This window comes from Musca autumnalis, unplaced genomic scaffold (assembly GCF_047663935.1).
Source record: "Musca autumnalis isolate F117 unplaced genomic scaffold, ASM4766393v1 scaffold_4, whole genome shotgun sequence".
NCBI classification, from domain to species: Eukaryota; Metazoa; Arthropoda; class Insecta; order Diptera; family Muscidae; genus Musca; species Musca autumnalis.
This window is the reverse complement of record NW_027411977.1, coordinates 170,929,056-170,949,600: the sequence shown is the minus strand read 5'-3', so window position 1 is coordinate 170,949,600 and position 20,545 is coordinate 170,929,056. Positions and strand designations below refer to the sequence as shown.

At 35.9% G+C, this 20,545-nt stretch overlaps 2 protein-coding genes and 1 long non-coding RNA gene across 3 annotated transcripts in view; 1 reads left to right on the top strand and 2 right to left on the bottom strand.

Annotated features, from left to right (window-relative positions):
* Positions 1-541: 541 nt before the first annotated feature.
* LOC141402664 (uncharacterized) lies at positions 542-1,685 on the top strand. The gene is made up of 3 exons (XR_012412691.1): positions 542-589; positions 668-1,448; positions 1,508-1,685. It is a non-coding gene; the product is annotated as an uncharacterized lncRNA (long non-coding RNA).
* A 741-nt stretch (positions 1,686-2,426) lies between these two features.
* LOC141403923 (uncharacterized) lies at positions 2,427-3,335 on the bottom strand. Its single transcript, XM_073987028.1, has 2 exons — positions 2,852-3,335; positions 2,427-2,797 (listed from the first exon to the last, which is right to left on the bottom strand). The coding sequence occupies exons 1-2, from the start codon at positions 3,118-3,120 to the stop codon at positions 2,725-2,727; spliced, it is 342 nt and encodes a 113-aa protein (XP_073843129.1). The 5' UTR covers positions 3,121-3,335; the 3' UTR covers positions 2,427-2,724.
* A 12,830-nt stretch (positions 3,336-16,165) lies between these two features.
* Positions 16,166-20,545, bottom strand: part of LOC141403921 (uncharacterized) — a 58,813-nt gene continuing 54,433 nt past the window's right edge. Inside the window, exons 3-5 of the mRNA XM_073987024.1 lie at positions 17,241-19,037; positions 16,633-17,174; positions 16,166-16,578 (exon numbers count right to left, since the gene is read on the bottom strand). Of these exons, the coding sequence (XP_073843125.1) occupies positions 16,506-16,578; positions 16,633-17,174; positions 17,241-19,037 (2,412 nt within the window). The 3' untranslated portion in view covers positions 16,166-16,505. The remainder of the gene's footprint in view (positions 16,579-16,632; positions 17,175-17,240; positions 19,038-20,545) is intronic.

Here is a 20,545-nt window from a genome sequence, read left to right as displayed (position 1 = left end):
AAAAAATCGAATTATGAAAACCTATGTGTTCTTCAAAGAACATTAATAGTGCGTTTATATATAACCAGATTTAATAAACCCACTGGGTTTCAAATGTCAATTCCATTGGTTATATGTCAAACAAATCCTCATAAAGAAGGTTAACCCGGCAAAATACCTCTAATGTGTACGGCGTTTAAGATAGTACATACATAAGCCCTGTTCCTTTACGTGCAAGAATCTTAATATCGACTTTTTCAAAATTGGGGGTATGTCCTGTTAAGGAACAATGAGCTGCTAGGGTTTTTTTTTTTTTTTTTGTTTTTAGACAGCCTTGGCAGCTCATTGTTCCTTAACAGGACATACCCCCAATTTTGAAAAAGTCGATATTCTAACACAGGAGAACAACTATAAACGAAGATATATGTTAGAAATGTAACGTATAATTAATATCCCTGCAGAAAAGCGCATGAATTATAAAACCGACACAGAACACTGTGCGCAAATATACAGAAACCTTATTAAAAAGAACGGAAAAATTTAGTTGAAAACCTAACTCAAACGAGAACAGAACATCAAATGTGGTGATAAAAAAGAAAAACAAATAAATGTAAAAAATTTTTAAAATTTGTTTAAGTTTTTGCTAATATAATAATGTAAAAATTCTTGTCATTGTTTCTTTTTTAAGTCAACTCCCTGATGATGATCATAGAATATGATCGAAATATCGGAACAATAAAAATCAAATAAAAAACAATTCTTTGTTTTTATTTTCATCTGACCTCGAGCCAAAACAATTCTCAATTTGTAACAAGCAAAAGCATCAAAACAAACTTTTCTAAAGTCTGCCTGACTTTTGTTGATAAATTAGTTTTCGTAGAATTTTTTTTTTGTATTTTACACCGATTTCTTAGTTTTTATGTGATTAAATGTATATCCGCGTTGTGTGAACTAAATAATTATATCCGTGTTGTGCTAAAATATAATTGCCGATGCCTACAAAATATAAAACAGTGTTAAGAGACAAAAAAGTCATTGAACTTTTGAATCATAAAAAAATATGAATCTGAAGAAGTTTTTAGAATTGGTGATGTAAATAGCGGTTGTGATGAAGTGAATGCGAACATAGTGAAAGTGACGAAACTACGAATAATTATATATTTGACATTCATACATATGTTCGCAACCCTATTTTCTAAGGGAAACGGAAGATTTCTTTCATATAATTGAGTGCATGCCGCTTCATATTGGCGTAATGACATACTTGTTATCGCCGATTCCGAACGTCGTGTTTTACGACACCATTTGTATAAAAGTTTTTCATGGTTGATCCGGAAATGTCATCTACATTACGCTGAGGGATATTTTGCCACTGTTGGAAAGTATGATGTTTTTACCCGACCTGAGAATCGAAACCGTGCATACAGAGTGCAAGACGCACAACTATTACACAAGAAAAGCTATATAAAGTAAGTTCAATTTACAAAATTAACTGAAAAAATTATCATTAAATTTCTACTTTTCATAGATGCCGCAACTCCAACGACACATTCATTCAAGACGGTTCGCGAAAAATCGTATAAAGATGCAAAACAATAATAAAACCAAAAAACGTAACTGTAAATATAATTATTTTAATTATACCATAGAGTGAAAACTTAAATCACTAATCAACTTTATTAAAATTAAAAAATAGCAATGATAAAATACACTACACATTTTATTAATTTATAACTAAATCTCAAAATTTGAACTGAATTTATAAAATTTTAATAAAAATTTAAAAAAAATAATAAAATAATAAAAATTTTAAAAAAATAATTTATAAAATTTTAATAAAAATTTAAAAAAAATAATGTAAGCTTGTTTTACTATTACATGGGTAAGCTTAAGATAATATTAATTGCATAAGCTTGTTCTACATTTACAAGGGTAAGCTTATAAACAAGGGTTCCGTTTCGATTTTTCTACAATTATGACATAAGCTTTTAACAATAAATTTCTCAAGTCTTTTTTAAGCTTAAGGGTTATGTTGGTAAGCTTATTATAATATAATTCCCAAGCTTTTATGGTATGTTGGGTATTCACAATTTTACGATACCACTACCATGTATTATATTATATTTATTTGAAAAATGCAAATGGGAATTTTATACAGACAACATAAAATTATTTTTTGAAACAAAAAAATCCAAGGTAAAACATGTTTCTCGAAACAAATTTTCTTGGGAAGAAAAAACATTCACTAAATGTTCGAAAATGATATCGTTTTCCAAACTTGTGGCAAACATTCGAAAAATATCAGCAACTGGTATGGTGGGTTGGTTCTCAGTGGACAGTGAAGAGAACCAAATAAAATGTATTATTCGACCATCAATTTGATGTTTAAATAAAAGTCCATACATATAATATATTTAAAAATAACAACAATAAAATGTTCGTATATTTTGTTGGTAAACAACTTACATATATAATACATATTTATAAATAAATAAGAAAATTGTAGAATTTTGACTGTCAAAAGCAGGTAACATTGCAGGTAACATTTCTTTTTAAGGAGATGCGAAGGTCAAATGTTTTAAAAACATTACTAGTCTATCCCTAATGATGTTTAGCATAACTTTGTACATATGTATTTAATTACAGGTGCTGGTTTAACCCATACGTTTAAAGCAGGTAATATACAGCATTCGTGATGGAGTTAGCTGATAATTAAATACCAGTATTCACATATACCTGCCTTTGTCAAAAATTCTGCGAATGGCGAGAACTCGAAAATACTTTTACCTTTAACAAACCAGGATTAACTTCACTCCATCTGTCAAATAATAAATTATGTTAAAAAACAATTTAGTTAAATAAATCGACTTACTTAAGACACCGTTCCTCAAGTCTGGCTTTCACTTTGCTCTTGATAACCGAAACCCCACCGGCACTGTGTTTTCCCCGCCCAGTAATAATGAAAACATATTTATAGTTTCTTGAGGCCAATCGCAAAGATGTAATGTGGCGATCTGGAAACAGATCTAGGCAACCCATTGCCTTCAGTAGGTGAAGATAGTGGAGATCTAGATGATCGGGATTATTTTGGGTGTACTTATGAACATTCATTATACAGTTTGCAGCACGATGATTGTACATATCAATTTTTTGTTTATGCAAATTCGCGATTTGTGAATAGTAAAGTCCCGCCCAGACCGTCACACATTGCAAATTTCATCAATATTGGACAGAAAATATATATGTATTGAGATATGAGTTGTTCAGTGCATACATTGATTAACTCCACTTTTTCAAAGATCTTAAGGCCTCGTCACATAAGAGGATTTCTGGCTTAATTCATTAAGTTGCATGCTCATCCGGCTTTAAGTCAAAAGTCAAAGCATACGAAAATCGTGTTTCAGCACACATTCAGCCGCGTAGAGTTAATCAATGTATGCACTGAACATCTCATATCTCAATACATATATATTTTCTGTCCAATATTGATGAAATTTGCAATGTGTGACGGTCTAGAAATAATTTTCATATTATATCGGTCCCGCCCGACAGTTTTTTTAAATGGCATTGTAAAAGAAGTTTGAAATTTATCATTCGAAGTTAATTTGAAATCCGTGGTACCAGCCACTTATGTCGATTGAGCTGTAAATTTACTATTTTGCTTTGAAGCTGTATAGATGCAACCAATAGGATTCTTTAAGATACCGAAATGTATTGCAAGCACAAAACGCAAAGATGGAACATGGACAACATTTGGTATTGGTATTATCGACTTAGCACTTTTTTACCAAAGGACACGAATGTTATTATTAATAAATCGATCCGCATTTACGAAAATGATGTTGACTGATGTTGGTGTAAGACGCTCAAGATCGCATAGACGAAAAATGTCTTCAGTTGTTAAATCTATGGACCTCTTATGTTTTAATTTACAATCTTCGATTTTCCAACTCGCAGGAAAGTCAAATTTATAAGACATTTCTGAAAATTGATTGACAAAAATTATGTAAACCTAGTCCCAATTTACATTAGGCGAGTTTACTTGCGGCAATTGTCAGTTTGTAGGTGAGAGAGGGTGCTGAGAGGCAAAGGGTTACCATATGCCTCACCTCTCTCTCCAACAAAATGACAATTGCCGCAAGTAAACTCGCCCAATGTAAATTGGGACATACTTCCCTCCATACCATTGCTATCGAACACGATATCGTTCTCGAATGTTTCTCGATAGTTTTTCGGATATTTTATTCGATAACGACACACGAGAATGATTTGAAAAGATTCATTCGTCGCTCAGTTTTTGCAGAAAAAGCTTCGATTTCGAATATCGGTAATAATATTATTAGCGAATGAATTGACTTTAGTTCTTCGATAAAATAAATAAAAACCCATATTTTGTCTTTAGCTCTGATACAGCTGATACAATTTTTTCAGCAACTTTTCCTTTATACAACATCTTCATTATTTCTTATAATTAATTCATTTATCATTACTCTCCAAACCACACCCCCCTTTTTTCTTTATTCTTCTCTCTTTTCTCTTCTCTTTTCAGGTAATTCTGAACCTCCTTTTTTCTTTATGGATGATCACAATGGACCGAAAGGTCTCCGAGTGGCGTAGTCAATATACATATATATTGACTACACATCCCCAAACCTAACCTAACCTAACCTTTATACAACTGTCAATTTTAGAAACATTTGTAATAATTATTACAAACTAGCGGACCCGGCGAACTTCGTCTCGCTATTAAAGGGTTGTTTACACCATCTATCAATGTCGTATGAGATGCCAAATTTTCTACCTGCGAATGTTGTACACATAGTGTAACCACTATGAAAATTTTCATCTATCAAAATGATTTGGCAACTCATATGTATTTTTTTCATTTAGGGAGCGCTCTATTTGATACGTCATTCTCGTATGTAAACATAAATTTATCAGCTGTTTTCTGACATTCTCAAACAAAAAATGAAAAACAAAATCTTTTAAAAAAGAAAATGGAAAGGTATTTATATTAAAATATTCAGTAAAGTAAAAAATGGCGTTTACAATGTTATTTTTAGATAGATTGGTCGAAAGAAGCAGTCTTTGAAATGATTGTTTGGTGGCAAAAACATGAATGCCTCTATAACTCCCAACACCAATTCTACCAATTCAGTTTCCTTCAACCAAAATTAAAATTTGCACAAAATTGCAACTCAACAATAAATGTAAATAATGACAAAAACAGCTGTTTTTATATTTTTAGGTTATGTCATACGAAAATAACACTTGCAGGTATGAACGCACAAATTGAAAATTGTATGGATGACGTCAATTTTGACAAACATAGAGAATGTCGAATGGGTGAAAGAAATGGCAGCTCATATGACATTGATAGATGGTGTAAACAGCCCTTAAGGAATAAAATTTCATACAAAAACTCAATTTTCGATTTTTCCAATTTTCCGACTTTTCCAGAGAGATTTTCTTCCGTAAAGACCTTCTCCTCGAAAATACGAATAACTGACAACAAATTTTACAGAAATCGGCCTAGCCGTTCTCATTTTATGAATTACTATACATTTTTTACACCATTTTTATCAATGAACGGAAAGAAACAAAACGATTCCCGTACCAATCACACAAAGCCACAAACTTTTCAGCTTCTCTGAATCGTTTCATTCTCACAACCAAAACAAAAACAAAACTTTTCAACGTAAAAAGATGGAAACCGTACGATTGGTGAAATGTAACTTCGGCTATGCTTTGCGAGTTGTTTCATTCACCACCGAAACGAGAAGTATTTTTGGGAAACGTTTGCCGTGCGTTATGGTCAATGACACACTCAAACACACACACATGTGATTGCTTAACAACCCTATAAGTTAGCATCAGCATACCACAGTGAATTTTATCAACCACCAAACGTTTTTGATTTATTCACATCCCAGCCAGCAATTGGGAGTGAGTGAGTCACTTCCTCTATCAGAAGTAATCGCATTCTGAACTTCTATTCTAGAAAATAGCGATCCTTTATCATTTTACAATAACAATTGCATTGCTGTCCCTTTTTGAACTTCTTGAATAACTACCTAGTGTCAGAAAAGGAGATCGAAATTCTATTATTGCTTTTTTACACTAACAATGCTACTACATACTTACGACTATCGCATGGGCAGACACTTTCTCTGGTCAATGCAGACACTTCGATTGTTTACGTTCATTTGAGGCGTGTACAACCTTAAACTAATATAAGACTTTAGTCTATCTGGTGTTTATAAGGTACGGTGGTGCAGTGGTAAGCATGTTCGCTTTGCATTCTTAAGGTCATGGGTTTGATTCCCAGGCCAGGCAGCATAACATTTTTAAAAGTACAAAAATTAATTTCATTTAAGGATAGTTCTTTAAAAACGTATGTAATTTGGAACATTAATTAGAATAGTAAAAAAATAAAAATTAAAAGAATAACAAAAGATAAAATGAAAACCGAAAAAAATGTTTTTTTTCGTCACAACCAATTTTATCGCTAAAAGTACTTCTAGGAAGTCTCGAAAGCGGCATTCACAAGTAGTGTCGCGGACGTGGTTCATTTCTTCCCGAACGGTGTGCCTACTTCAATTAGAATGCGAGATCGCGGATGTGTATTTCTATCGCCTGGGAGTGACTGCTTCGGGTAATGGGCGATAAAAAATGCTTGCTGGGCATGTGTTAAGTACTATTTAGTTTCCTATCTGTTGTTGTGGAGTTGAGTACTTTTCGCTTTTCGTTTTGTTCGTACTCACGAATGTAAACAAAACGAAACTAAACAGCGAGCTCGGCCAACGAGGGTTATGTTTCGTTTTGTTTTGTTCCTATGGAAAATACGAAACGATTGGAAATTTTATTTAAAGTATTTTTACGTACTCTGATTTTTATATATAGATTATCGAGTACCCAGACAGGCATAATATTCACACACACGGCTAAATAAGCAACCGAACGCATATTTATTTTTGTACATTTTTGCTTATTTCGTTTTTTACGCCTAATCTTTCTTTCGTTAGGCATAATGGACAACCACGCTACATATTAGCAGTCGGCTGACCATTCGTCGCTGCGAATTAGCCACCGAGGGTGTTTTTATTGATTAGGGTTGCCAACGCAGTAATAAAAAAGGCGTCATTTAACGTCAAAATGCCCCCATCATATGGTGGAACCTAAAGAATACAAATTATTATTGTTTAAAAATAAAAAAATATATTCTGAACGTTTTCACCAAAAATGTACATGTCCTTTGAATGAAAAAGTGGAATTAATTATATCGTGATTTTTAATGCATTACATTGGTAACCCTGATCTCAAAAACAATTGTTGGCTGAAAACATGGCTAAGCCGTTGAAACTTTGTTGCTTATTCTCTTTTCTGATATGTGTTGCTTTTTTATTCTAGCAACAATATCAAATAGCATCAGCATCGCTAGCAATATTTTTGTGAAATTTGTTGCTACATGTCGCCGTTGTTTCATTGTTGCTAAACATATTTCGAAGAAATTTTAGGAGGCAAAGCTGCAAATATTCGGTGCTTTTGCTAATATGGCGTTAGCATTTAAAACCCTGGTTTTATCACGAAAAGCGTTCCTTTACTTTAGACACCATACAATTATTATAGAAGCAGTTTACAACTTTTACTACTTTTGCCGGTTTTACCATTTTCAAAAGTAAAGGAACAGACAATTTATCAACACTTATTGTTAACCCTTCGTTGGACACCAATATTGTTTGTCATATTCGTAACACATGAGTCTGGCCAGACTCATATAATTATTTTTAATTTTTTAGTAAACTTAACCCTTCGTTGGACACCAATATTCTTTGTCATATTCGTAACACATGAGTCTGGCCAGACCCATATAATTATTTATAATTTTTTAGTAAACTTAATTAACATTTTCATATAAAAAGTTGTAGAATATGTTTAAAGGACCCTATTCTCTAATAAAAAATCCTTATTTTTCAAAAAACATGCCGAAAAACTATAAATTTAAATGATATTAACAAGTAAGTAAAACAGGACATATGCCTACGAAGTAAAAAATTCGTAGTTTTCTTGTCTCTATGCTCGAAAATCCTATTTATATTTCATTTTGAAGCACTATATTTTAGATTTGGCTTGTTATTCAGAATAAAGAGTGTCTATTTTATAACTTTACAGCTTATTGTAGTGCAATAACGATGATATCAAGAGGTAAATAAAGGCAAATTTCGTAAGGATTATCTTATAATTCATGTGGAGAATCCTATATTTGGACCAATACACCCTATAAAGAGAGGAGAAACGCTGAGTAATGGGTTTTATTAGTCCAGTTATGTGTATAATTGTCTAGAATACAAGTGTAACCCTATTTGCAAGGGATTTTGTTAGGTTGTGGTGCATTCACTGATTTCAAACCCATATCCTGCTTTTGCGACCTTTTTATGTGCATTTTTGAAGACATGGTAGGGTGAAATGCGACAAGTTTCATATAAGGGTATTCTTTTTTCCAAATAATGTAGGAAAAATCAAATTTTAAGAAAATTTTCGTAAAATTTTCAATAAAAAATGGGTGGGGTCTGACCAGACTCATGTGTTACGAATGTGATATGTATGTCAAAAAATCCTTGTAGCTCCTTTTCTGGTGATCCTTTTGACTTCATTTTCCCTTCATTTGAAAGGTAAGAAAATTTCATGAAGCTACATGGAATCTCAGGTTCATAGCTTTATCGAAAGCCAGTTTAAAATGGAAAATAAAATGAAAAAGGCCTGGCCAGACTCTGGTGTCCAACGGAGGGTTAATTAACATTTTCATATAAAAAGTTGTAGAATATGTTTAAAGGACCATAATATTTAATAAATAATCCTTAGTTGTCAGAAAACATGCCGAAAAACTATAAATTTAAATGATATTATCAAGTTAGTAAAACAGGACATATGCCTACGAAGTAAAAAATTCGTAGTTTCCTTGTCTCTATGCTCGAAAATCCTATTTATATTTCATTTTGAAGCACTATATTTTAGTTTAGGCCTATTATTCAGAATGAAGAGTGTCTATTTTATAACTTTACAGCTTATTGTAGTGCAATAACGATGATATCAATAGGTAAAAAAAAGGCAAATATCCTAAGGACTTTCTTATAATTCATGTGGAGAGTTCTATATTTGGACCAATCCAACCCATAAAAAGAGCAGAAAAGCTAAGTAATGGGTTTTATTAGTCCAGTTATGTGTATAATTGTCTAGAATACAAGTGTAACCCTATTTGCAAGGGATTTTGTTAGGTTGTGGTACATTCACTGATTTCAAACCCATATCCTGCTTTTGCGACCTTTCTATGTGCAATTTTGAAGACATGGTACGGTGAAATGCGACAAGTTTCATAAAAGGATATTCAATTTGTCAAATAATTGGTTTGTCTTTTTACGTACTGAACTTTACTGAACATTTTTTCTTCAGTACAGTTTTGACAATTGTATAATTGAAATGTTGCTAAACATTACTGAAGAAACAATGTTCAGTAAAGTTCAGTACGTAAAAGGACAAACCTAATGTAGGAAAAATCAAATTTTAAGAAAAATTTCGGAAAATTTTCAATAAAAAATGGGTGGGGTCTGACCAGACTCATGTGTTACGAATGTGATATGTATGTCAAAAAATCCTTGTAGCTCCTTTTCTGGTGATCCTTTTGACATCATGTTTCCTTCATTTGAAAGGTAAGAAAATTTCATGAAGCTACCTGGAATCTCAGGTTCATAGCTGAATCGTAACCCAGTTTAAAATGCAAAAGGCCTGGCCAGACTCCGGTGTCCAACGGAGGGCTAATATTAAGTGGGTCTGCGTACTCGATAATTGCTGTTGTTGTTTATTGTTGACCTGACTATTTTTAATATTGATGTTGTATTTGTTTCGGCTGAAGGTCATTAAAAATCAGTGTTTTTTATTTTAAATTTTGTTCTCTTTATTCATCCAATATTTCGATTGTCGTCGACAATCATCTTCAGGGATCTGTTGCAAAAACACAATATATTATAAAAAGATAAACATACTAGTATAACACAAACATTACATTATTTTAGGAGAAAAAACGTCTATCCGAATTTAACGTCAAAGCTAAACTAAGTTTTCTTTCGGCTGTGCTTATGAACTAGATTCCTGTAAATGTGTGCACAGTGGTCCGTATCACTTTTGTAATTCATTCTTTTGTCGTTGGGTGTATTTATGATATGTAGCATCTCTAGTGTGTAACGTCTCTTGTAGTTATTTTCTTGAGCTAAAATGTCGACTTCTTTAAAATTGGGCATGTGTCCTGTCAGTGTGCAATGTGCTGCTAATGCCGTCTTTTGTTCAAGGGGTTTGTCTGATTTTTGATCCGACTTATGTCCGGAAAGTCTAGTTTTAAGTTTTGTTTTTGTCGTACCAACATATACCTTTTGGCATACGTTGGTTTCGTCACCGTTACAAGCTATCTTATAAACTACATTGCACTTATCTTCTTTTTTTATCTTAGATTTTGTTTTGCTAAACATCTTGTTAACATTATAATTGGTTCTTAAAGCTAGTTGATATTTGTCTTTATTATAAATGTCCGAACAACAATATCTTTCCGAAAAACCGGGGATATACGGGGTTAACATACCAAACGACGTTCAGTGGCTGCTGTCGATGGGGCCAAAGTTTGCATTGCCAACAACAAGCACAGCATTCCCCCTACTCAACGTTATCGCTGAGAGCGAAGAGTGCATTCAGACATTAGAAAATAAAGAAGAGCAGGAGAATGCAAGAGTAAAATTAGTATCACTCATTGACGACCACTTACGAAGAAGAAAATTGAATATAAGAGACAAACTTATAATTGACACAGTGGGCCAAACAGAGCAATTCATAAAGGATAACAAAGACGTATTAATATTAAACGCTGATAAAGGGGGAAAGACTGTCGCTATGTACAAAAAGGACTATGATATGAAAATGAAGGATATTTTAAGGGATATGTGTACATATCGAAGATTGAAAAGGGATCCAACTTCGACACTACGAAGCAAAAATAATAAATTGGTCGAAAAATTATATAATCAAAACATCATAACTATCGTAGAGAAAAATAAATTGACGACAAGTACATCAATCGCTCCACGAATATACGGTCTTCCGAAAATTCATAAGGACGGAATACCACTACGACCGATATGTTCATCAATAAATTCGCCTTCCTACGGACTGTCCAAATATATGGTTGATATTTTGAAACACTTGACGAAGGACTCAATATATAATATCAAAGATGCAGTGGATTTTAAGGCAAAAATTAACAATATGAATATCAACGAAGACGAAATATTAATTTCCTTTGACGTAGTGTCGTTATTTCCAAGCGTACCAATAAATTTAGCATTAAAGACCATCACGGAAAAATGGAATATACTTAAGGACCACACAAGAATACCTAAAGACTTATTTATAGAAATACTGAGTCTTTGCATTAAAGATTCTAGATATTTCATATTTGAAGACAAAGTGTACGAGCAGCGAAAAGGACTTCCAATGGGATCGCCAGCGTCACCGATTATTGCTGACGTAGTAATGGAAGAATTATTGGACGCTTCTATTGAAAAGCTGACGACGAAGCCGAGGCTATTAACTAAGTACGTGGACGATATATTTTGCATAATTAAGAAAACTGAAATCGAAAACACATTGCAGATTTTGAACTCATTCGACAAGAACATCCAGTTTACACATGAAATAGAACAACATAATAAGCTACCATACCTAGATGCAATTATAATACGACAAGGCAGTGAACTTAAGTTAGATTGGTACCAAAAACCAGCAGCGTCCGGACGATTGATAAACTTTTATTCAAAGCATCCCAGAAGAGTGAAGGTGAATACAGCTATGAATTTCATCAACAGGATTTTCAGTATAAGTGACGAGCAATTTCACTTAAATAACGAATTAAAGATAAAAACGATTTTAGCGAAAAATGACTTCCCACAAAAAACTGTAGAAGAGTTACTAAAACACGCTAAAAATAATCGTAAATCAGCAATAAGAGAAGAAAACAAAAAGTCATACAAATCTATAACGTATATCCCCGGTTTTTCGGAAAGATATTGTTGTTCGGACATTTATAATAAAGACAAATATCAACTAGCTTTAAGAACCAATTATAATGTTAACAAGATGTTTAGCAAAACAAAATCTAAGATAAAAAAAGAAGATAAGTGCAATGTAGTTTATAAGATAGCTTGTAACGGTGACGAAACCAACGTATGCAAAAAAGTTATATGTTGGTACGACAAAAACAAAACTTAAAACTAGACTTTCCGGACATAAGTCGGATCAAAAATCAGACAAACCCCTTGAACAAAAGACGGCATTAGCAGCACATTGCACACTGACAGGACACAAGCCCAATTTTAAAGAAGTCGACATTTTAGCTCAAGAAAATAACTACAAGAGACGTTACACACTAGAGATGCTACATATCATAAATACACCCAACGACAAAAGAATGAATTACAAAAGTGATACGGACCACTGTGCACACATTTACAGGAATCTAGTTCATAAGCACAGCCGAAAGAAAACTTAGTTTAGCTTTGACGTTAAATTCGGATAGACGTTTTTTCTCCTAAAATAATGTAATGTTTGTGTTATACTAGTATGTTTATCTTTTTATAATATATTGTGTTTTTGCAACAGATCCCTGAAGATGATTGTCGACGACAATCGAAATATTGGATGAATAAAGAGAACAAAATTTAAAATAAAAAACACTGATTTTTAATGACCTTCAGCCGAAACAAATACAACATCAGTACTCGATAATTTGTAATAATAGCTGTGTCTTTTTACGTGATAATTAGTAATAATTATTACTAATTTTGCAGATTTTGACAGTTGTATAAAGGAAAAGTTGCTGAAAAATTGTTTCAACAACATTTAGTAAGTAAAAAGACACACCAAATTATTACAAATGTTTCAAATTTTGACAGATGTATAAAGGAAAAGTTGCAGAAAAATTTGTTTCAGCAACATTTAGTAAGTAAAAAGACACACCAATTATATGGCACAATTACCAAAGTAATCAAATCCCGCGACGGCCGGTTCTATGCCCCGGATTGACTCGGAGGAATCTTCGACCAGGGGCCGTCACCTCAGCAATTATGTGTTTGTGTTCGTGTATTTTTTCACCATGGGAGCGGCAATTTATCCCGGAATGCCTGCTCCGAGCTCTTCTGGTCCGTGCCGGGATAGAAATGAACCCCGGGCCATTATGGATATGTTCCGTTTGCCAGATCCGCATCCACCACATGTCAACAATGGTAAGATCATGGCACAATTACCCAGGTAGTTGCATCGTAAAATTTTGAATATGTTATGTAAAAACTTTCTTTATGTTGTTGGGGAAATTACAACAAAAATAATTTTTTTTTTATAAAGGGATTTGACTTTTCATATTCGATCAGCTGGTGTGATACCACTACCTGGTAGTTCTGCCATGGGTGAGATGTAATGGATGTATGGAATGGGTGCATTTTCATGGGTGCTCTGGCCTTAGTAGCACCCGGGATTACAGCGACAGTGCGTCTTCTACGTCGTCGTCGGAATACGAGACGCCCCCGCAGTCTCCCCAACAACAACAAATGCAGCATCTAACACCACATGTTGTTGTTCAACGGCCCGGAAATGCATCATTCCTGCAATTCAATTGCAACGGTCTCCGCAATAAGGTCAGTGGACTTTATGAGTCGGAAAAACATCATGGTCGCCGCGATCCAGGAAACAAAGCTCACCGCCACCTGTAGCTTACGTTGTGATGGTTACAAAGTTTTGCGGAAGGATCGCACAAGAAACCGAGGAGGAGGACTTGCCTCCCTAATACACCAGTCTGTCCAGTACAGACCTATCTCGCTTGAGCTTGGCTCTAGTGACCCATACATGGAGTGTATGGGGGTAGCAGTAAAGTGTGGTACTGCCGAGATAGAGCTGCTTAATGTGTACATACCGCCGATGCATAGCTGTGCCCTATCATCGTCTCCGTAAACAGACCACCCGACTTCATAACCTCTGAACGCCGTACTTTCCTGAACCATGGGAAAGCTGATTGGCAAGGTTTCAGAGAATTTACCAATCACCGCTTCAGACAATTGCCCACCCCCTCAGATCCTCGGGTAGCTGAGAGAACTTTATGTTGTTGGGGAAATTACAACAAAAATAATTTTTTTATAAAGGGATTTGACTTTTCATATTCGATCAGCTGGTGTGATACCACTACCTGGTAGTTCTGCCATGGGTGAGATGTAATGGATGTATGGAATGGGTGCATTTTCATGGGTGCTCTGGCCTTAGTAGCACCCGGGATTACAGCGACAGTGCGTCTTCTACGTCGTCGTCGGAATACGAGACGCCCCCGCAGTCTCCCCAACAACAACAAATGCAGCATCTAACACCACATGTTGTTGTTCAACGGCCCGGAAATGCATCATTCCTGCAATTCAATTGCAACGGTCTCCGCAATAAGGTCAGTGGACTTTATGAGTCGGAAAAACATCATGGTCGCCGCGATCCAGGAAACAAAGCTCACCGCCACCTGTAGCTTACGTTGTGATGGTTACAAAGTTTTGCGGAAGGATCGCACAAGAAACCGAGGAGGAGGACTTGCCTCCCTAATACACCAGTCTGTCCAGTACAGACCTATCTCGCTTGAGCTTGGCTCTAGTGACCCATACATGGAGTGTATGTGGGTAGCAGTAAAGTGTGGTACTGCCGAGATAGAGCTGCTTAATGTGTACATACCGCCGATGCATAGCTGTGCCCTATCATCGTCTCCGTAAACAGACCACCCGACTTCATAACCTCTGAACGCCGTACTTTCCTGAACCATGGGAAAGCTGATTGGCAAGGTTTCAGAGAATTTACCAATCACCGCTTCAGACAATTGCCCACCCCCTCAGATCCTCGGGTAGCTGAGAGAACTTTCCGAGACATCATCACTAAAGCAGCCGCTCGCTACATACCTGCTGGTCGAATACCCGAAATAAGACCAAATTTCCCAGCGGAGGCGACGGGACTAGCGAATGAACGTGATGAGCTTCGTCGTAGGAACCCCGAAGACCCAAGAGTTAGAGAACTTACTCTTGAAGTCAACAGGCTAGTGGGCGAACATAAGCGGAAAAAGTGGCTATACCATCTGAAGCAATGCAAAATTGGTGCAGGAATAAGTAAATTGTGGGCAACGGTTAAATCACTCTCGAGTCCGGAAAAGGATGACAGAACGGCTGTTACTTTCAACGGCGTGACAGTAACTGACCCAAAGAGGTGCACGTGTTATTTTAACCGGCAGTTCATAGAGCACCCTGAGAGTGATAGGGCGAGGAGGTACCACCATAATTTACGATGAGCGATGTTGCAGATGCCATCCGAAACGCTAAATCATCCAAAGCGTTGGGCCCGCACCGAATATCGATGGTAATGCTTAAGCAGCTGGATGAACCTGGAGTTGAGTATTTAAGAAGTGTTCTCAACCTATGGTTAGCCACCCATGTTGTACCGGATGCCTGGAAAGTTGGCAGGGTGGTCCCGCTACTGAAGCCTGGCAAGGATGCCAGCAGAGGTGAATCGTACAGGCCGATTTCACTTCTGTCGCCAGTAGCAAAGATCCTAGAGGCGCTACTCCTCCCCACGATGAGAAGGTGTTTTCCAGTTGCCCAACATCAACATGGATTTCGGAAAATGCATAGTACTACAACAGCATTAGACGCCATATCCACACATATCAGTACCTCTACTGAACCAGAAAAGGCCGTGCGACCGAACAGTCATGGTGGCTCTTGACCTATCGAAGGCCTTCGATACCGTCAACCATGCCAAGCTGTTCGAGGATATAGAGAAAACTAATCTCCAGCCATGTTTGAAACGTTGTGGTAAGCTATGCGGCGCCAGCGTGGTCCGCAAAGGTTAGCGCATCGCAGTGGAAGAAGATTCAAACCTGTCAGAATGCCGCCCTGAGGACTGTGTTTCTCGAAACAAATTTTCTTGGGAAGAAAAAACATTCAGTAAATGTTCGAAAATGATATCGTTTTCCAAACTGGTATGGTTGGTTGGTTCTCAGTGGACAGAGAAGAGAAACAAATAAAAATGTATTATTCGACCATCAATTTGATGTTTAAATAAAACTCCATATATATAATATATTTAAAAATAACAACAATAAAATGTTTGTATATTTTGTTGGTAAAAAACTTACATATATAATACATATTTATAAATAAATAATAAAATTGTAGAATTTTGACTGTCAAAAGCAGGTAACATTGCATTTATGTATTTCTTTTTAAGGACATGCGAAGGTCAAATGTTTTAAAAACATTATTAGTCTATCCCTAATGATGTTTAGCATAACTTTGTACATATGTATTTAATTACGGGTGCTGGTTTAACCCATACGTTTAAAGCAGGTAATATACAGCATTCGCGATGGAGTTAGCTGATAATTAAATACCAGTATTCACATATACCTGCCTTTGTCAAAAATTCTGCGAATGGCGAGAACTCGAAAATACTTTTACCTTTAACAAACCAGGATTAACTTCACTCCATCTGTCAAATAATAAATTATGTTAAAAAACAATTTAGTTAAATAAATCGACTTACTTAAGACACCGTTCCTCAAGTCTGGCTTTCACTTTGCTCTTGATAACCGAAACCCCACCCGCACTGTGTTTTCCCCGTCCAGTAATGATGAAAACATATTTATAGTTTCTTGAGGCCAATCGCAAAGATGTAATGTGTCGATCTAGAAACAGATCTAGGCAACCCATTGCCTCCAGTAGGTGAAGATAGTGGAGATCTAGATGATCGGGATTATTTTGGGTGTACTTATGAACATTCATTATACAGTTTGCAGCACGATGATTGTACATATCAATTTTTTGTTTATGCAAATTCGCGATTTGTGAATAGTAAAGTCCCGCCCCACCGTTGCCGGCTTGTATGGCTTCCTTTGCTTTTTGATAGCATTCGGCTCTTAATTGACAGTGGTGAGCTGCAAGGTTTCGCGCTTCTTCAAACTCCTTGAGCGCTAGACGTTTTGCGGATTCTGCTGACCATGTAGGATCACCAAGATTGTTTTCATTATCATCCCAAACATTGGCCTCTGCAGTTTGATTTCTTCTTTGGTGTACATTAGTGTTGTGCTGGAAAGGTCAGATAAAAATATAGTTGTTATCTAACAAAAGTATTTATATGATATTAATACTTACCAAATCCTCTAACTGGGTTTCCATATTATCAGGTTCATTCATGGTGCTACGTAAAATAGATACTGTTTCGCTGTAATTGTTATCCGTCGATGAAAGAATATCAAGCAGTGTTTCACGTGGAATGTCGGGGAAGGTTTCGCATAGTTTCATCTGTGTAAGATGTGCGGCCAAGTCTGTTGGTTGTGATAGTTTTTCCATTTCGCTCCTTTGTAAATCAAGTTCTTCTTTATCTCTTTTGTATAGATTCCAGGCAAACTCAATGTCTAGCATTTCACGTAGGTTGCTAGGTGATTGTTTATAATCGGAATATTTTGGATGCTTAAGCAGTCGAGCAAATTCTTCATCTTCGCGCAACATTTGTTGACGTTCTTCCTCCAAATGATTATACGCTGACTCCATCCACAACATGTACAATTGCTTTGCCAGGGATCGAGGCATAAAAACTTTCAGATTAAGTGGTAGTGTTGGTGGTAATTGTTCTTCTAAAGAAGATTCATTGCGGAATTTTTCCAGAAGTTGTTGGACCAAATGTTCGCCTAGTGACATTTCTAACATAGCATCGTCTTCATTATTGTCATTGTCAATGCCACCAATATCGTCGTCATCATCATTATTATCGTCGTTGCCCTCATTCGGAGAGACAATCCGATTTTCACCGTTATCTGCGCTATCTTGTATAGTCGCGATAGAAGAATTTGCAGCGCCTGAAGCTAAACCATTTCTAGAATTTCGAATTTTCAATATGTGTTGTGAATAATGGTTATCACCTAGAACAAAACAGCTTTCTATATTTTCTTTTACTTCTAGTAGGTTGGGATCACACATCTGTTTGGGACGAGTAAATCTCTGACGTTGCGGTCTTTGGGGAAGCTTTAGCTCTTTGTCATCTAAATTAGCATCGTTAGCTTTCGAACTTACTTCATGCCCGTAAGCCATATTTTCTGCATCGATATTACATGCTTCGGGTTTGTTTTGTGTTTGTTGGCATGTACACACGAAGTCGTCAAGTTCGCTTCCATTAACCTGTAATTCTGTATCACCTCGAAGTTTGGCCAATTCATCCTCTTTCAGCAAAATATCAACCGCCCAATCAATGTCACCATTACACTTTACAAAGAGATCCCATAGTCCGCAAACTTCTTTATTAGGATATATTTGTCGTAAGGTCACAAACGTGTTATTTTCGTTTGGACATCCAACACTGTGACGCGCGAAAGAGGAGCTCATATTCTGTTCCATATCTTTATCTTCTTTAACATTTGGATCCATCATTGTTACTTCCTTATCTGTCTCGACGTCACGCAAAAGGTCAATCAACGATTTTCCTCCATCTGTACTTATGCTTCCTTTATTTTTTTCTAGAGATGGCATTGTTTGTGCAGCTTGGTCAATGCCCCAAAAATCAATAGACTCAGCTTCATATGGCTTCCAAACATTCGATGCCTTTTGTTCGAGTAAACTATAAACATCCCTTGCAGATGCAGACTTTTTGGGAGTTTGTGAGGAAGTTTGTAATGGAGATGGTGATTTTCTTTGCGTTTGGTCCTCTTTTTGTTGTTTCGGGGGTGATATGCTAGTTTTAAATTTCTTTCTTTGGCTCTTCGGCGCATTTGTTTCATAGGGAGTCCACGTAGAAGAAGATGTATCTTTTGGTGGCGACAGTTCCATTTTGCGATATTCTTCGGCAAAAGTGTTATCATCGTAGTTGTTCTTGGTTTTTGGTGAACCCTCGTTGACAATGGGCGGAAGAAGGCGTAATTGTGGTAAACTGACAGTGTATCTTGTTGTTTTAAGCATCTAAAAATTAAAAAACAAAACAAACTACGGAAATCAAATCATCGACTTGGAGCTATGTATATGCATTAGCGTTATATGTAATTGTTTTGGCAAAATGAGAACTACCAAATGAGAATACCATACCAGAAATATTAAGAAATGCTTGGTCTCTTTTCCCCTACCAATAAAAAAATTACCATACCGATTACTATCTACTAATTTTTACTATTTTTGTCGATAACATAAAGGAAAAATTGTTATCGTAGTAAAAAATAGTAGCTTCTTGCAGGTTCTGGAACAGAGCATTATAGAATATACAAATTAAGGCGCCGGGTTACTACCCAGCAAAAAAAGTCCACCCAAAATCATGGGTTTTGTAAGGGATTTTTGGCAGCCGTAACTACTCGCAAACCCCCTTTCTTCCCCATTATTTTTACAAGGGCATGTCGCACTCAGTTTGTAGTTATTTTATGACCACTAGAATAACTAGTTATTCTGTGGCCAATAGAAGTTGAAAAGTTGAAAAAAATTCTATTTTTAGAACAGTTGATGTAGAGATTTTTTTAATTTCATCACACTTCTTATTTTTATTTTACTTTATTTTATTTCGCTCGCTGTGCGAGTTGAACACACGAACCCTCTGATTTCTAGCCAAAGACCCTACATACTATGCCACCCACACGAACATTAAGGGTTGCTTAATAACTTAAATGTGCAGTGCACATGTGCAACACGAACTGTTATTTTTTAATAAAAAAACTCGCGTGCAGACAGTGAGCGTTGAACACACAACCCTAGGATTTATAGTCGGACACACACTCACTGTGCCACCGTCCCCATTACTTAGTGAGGAGCAAAGTAAGTAGGTTTGCCTTGTAATTTTTTTATGCCACCTTTTTTCAATTCCGATTTCCCAGCAATGCAACATCAAATTTTCAACGTTGGCAAAATACCCTTCAGTAATGTTGGCGACATTTTCTGAGTATTTCAGGCATGTAAAACTTCTCTACAAGTGGTGTCTTAGGACACGCCGTTCGGACTCGGAGATAGGCTGTGGGTCCAATATAATTGAGCGAATAAGAATCGGGGTACACTCATTGAAGAAAATAAGTGTGATACGGTGCCAGAATCCACAAAGTTATTTCTTACAATAAATTTATTTGTTCCATAAATTTTGACTTGTGGAAAGCTAATTCCCATAATTGTGTTTCCTGCATATATGTAGTATTGATGATTTTGTGGAAGATATTTTGGCACCAGATGTATTAGCCCAATTGGAAATGTCGTTTATTATGCTGGAAAATTTATTGTTGGTGGTTATGTTGTCTTTATTGCAGCTTAATATATACAAGTCGTCTGCGTAAAGACAATGGTAAATTCGTGGTTGTTTGATGATGATTTTGCTGATGTGGTTGAAAGCAATTTGCAATAGCATTACTGATAGGGGAGAACCCTGCGGGATGCCATTTTCCATAGTGAATAGATCAGAGTTAAAGTTATTAACTTTCACTCTGAAAGTGCGTCCAGTA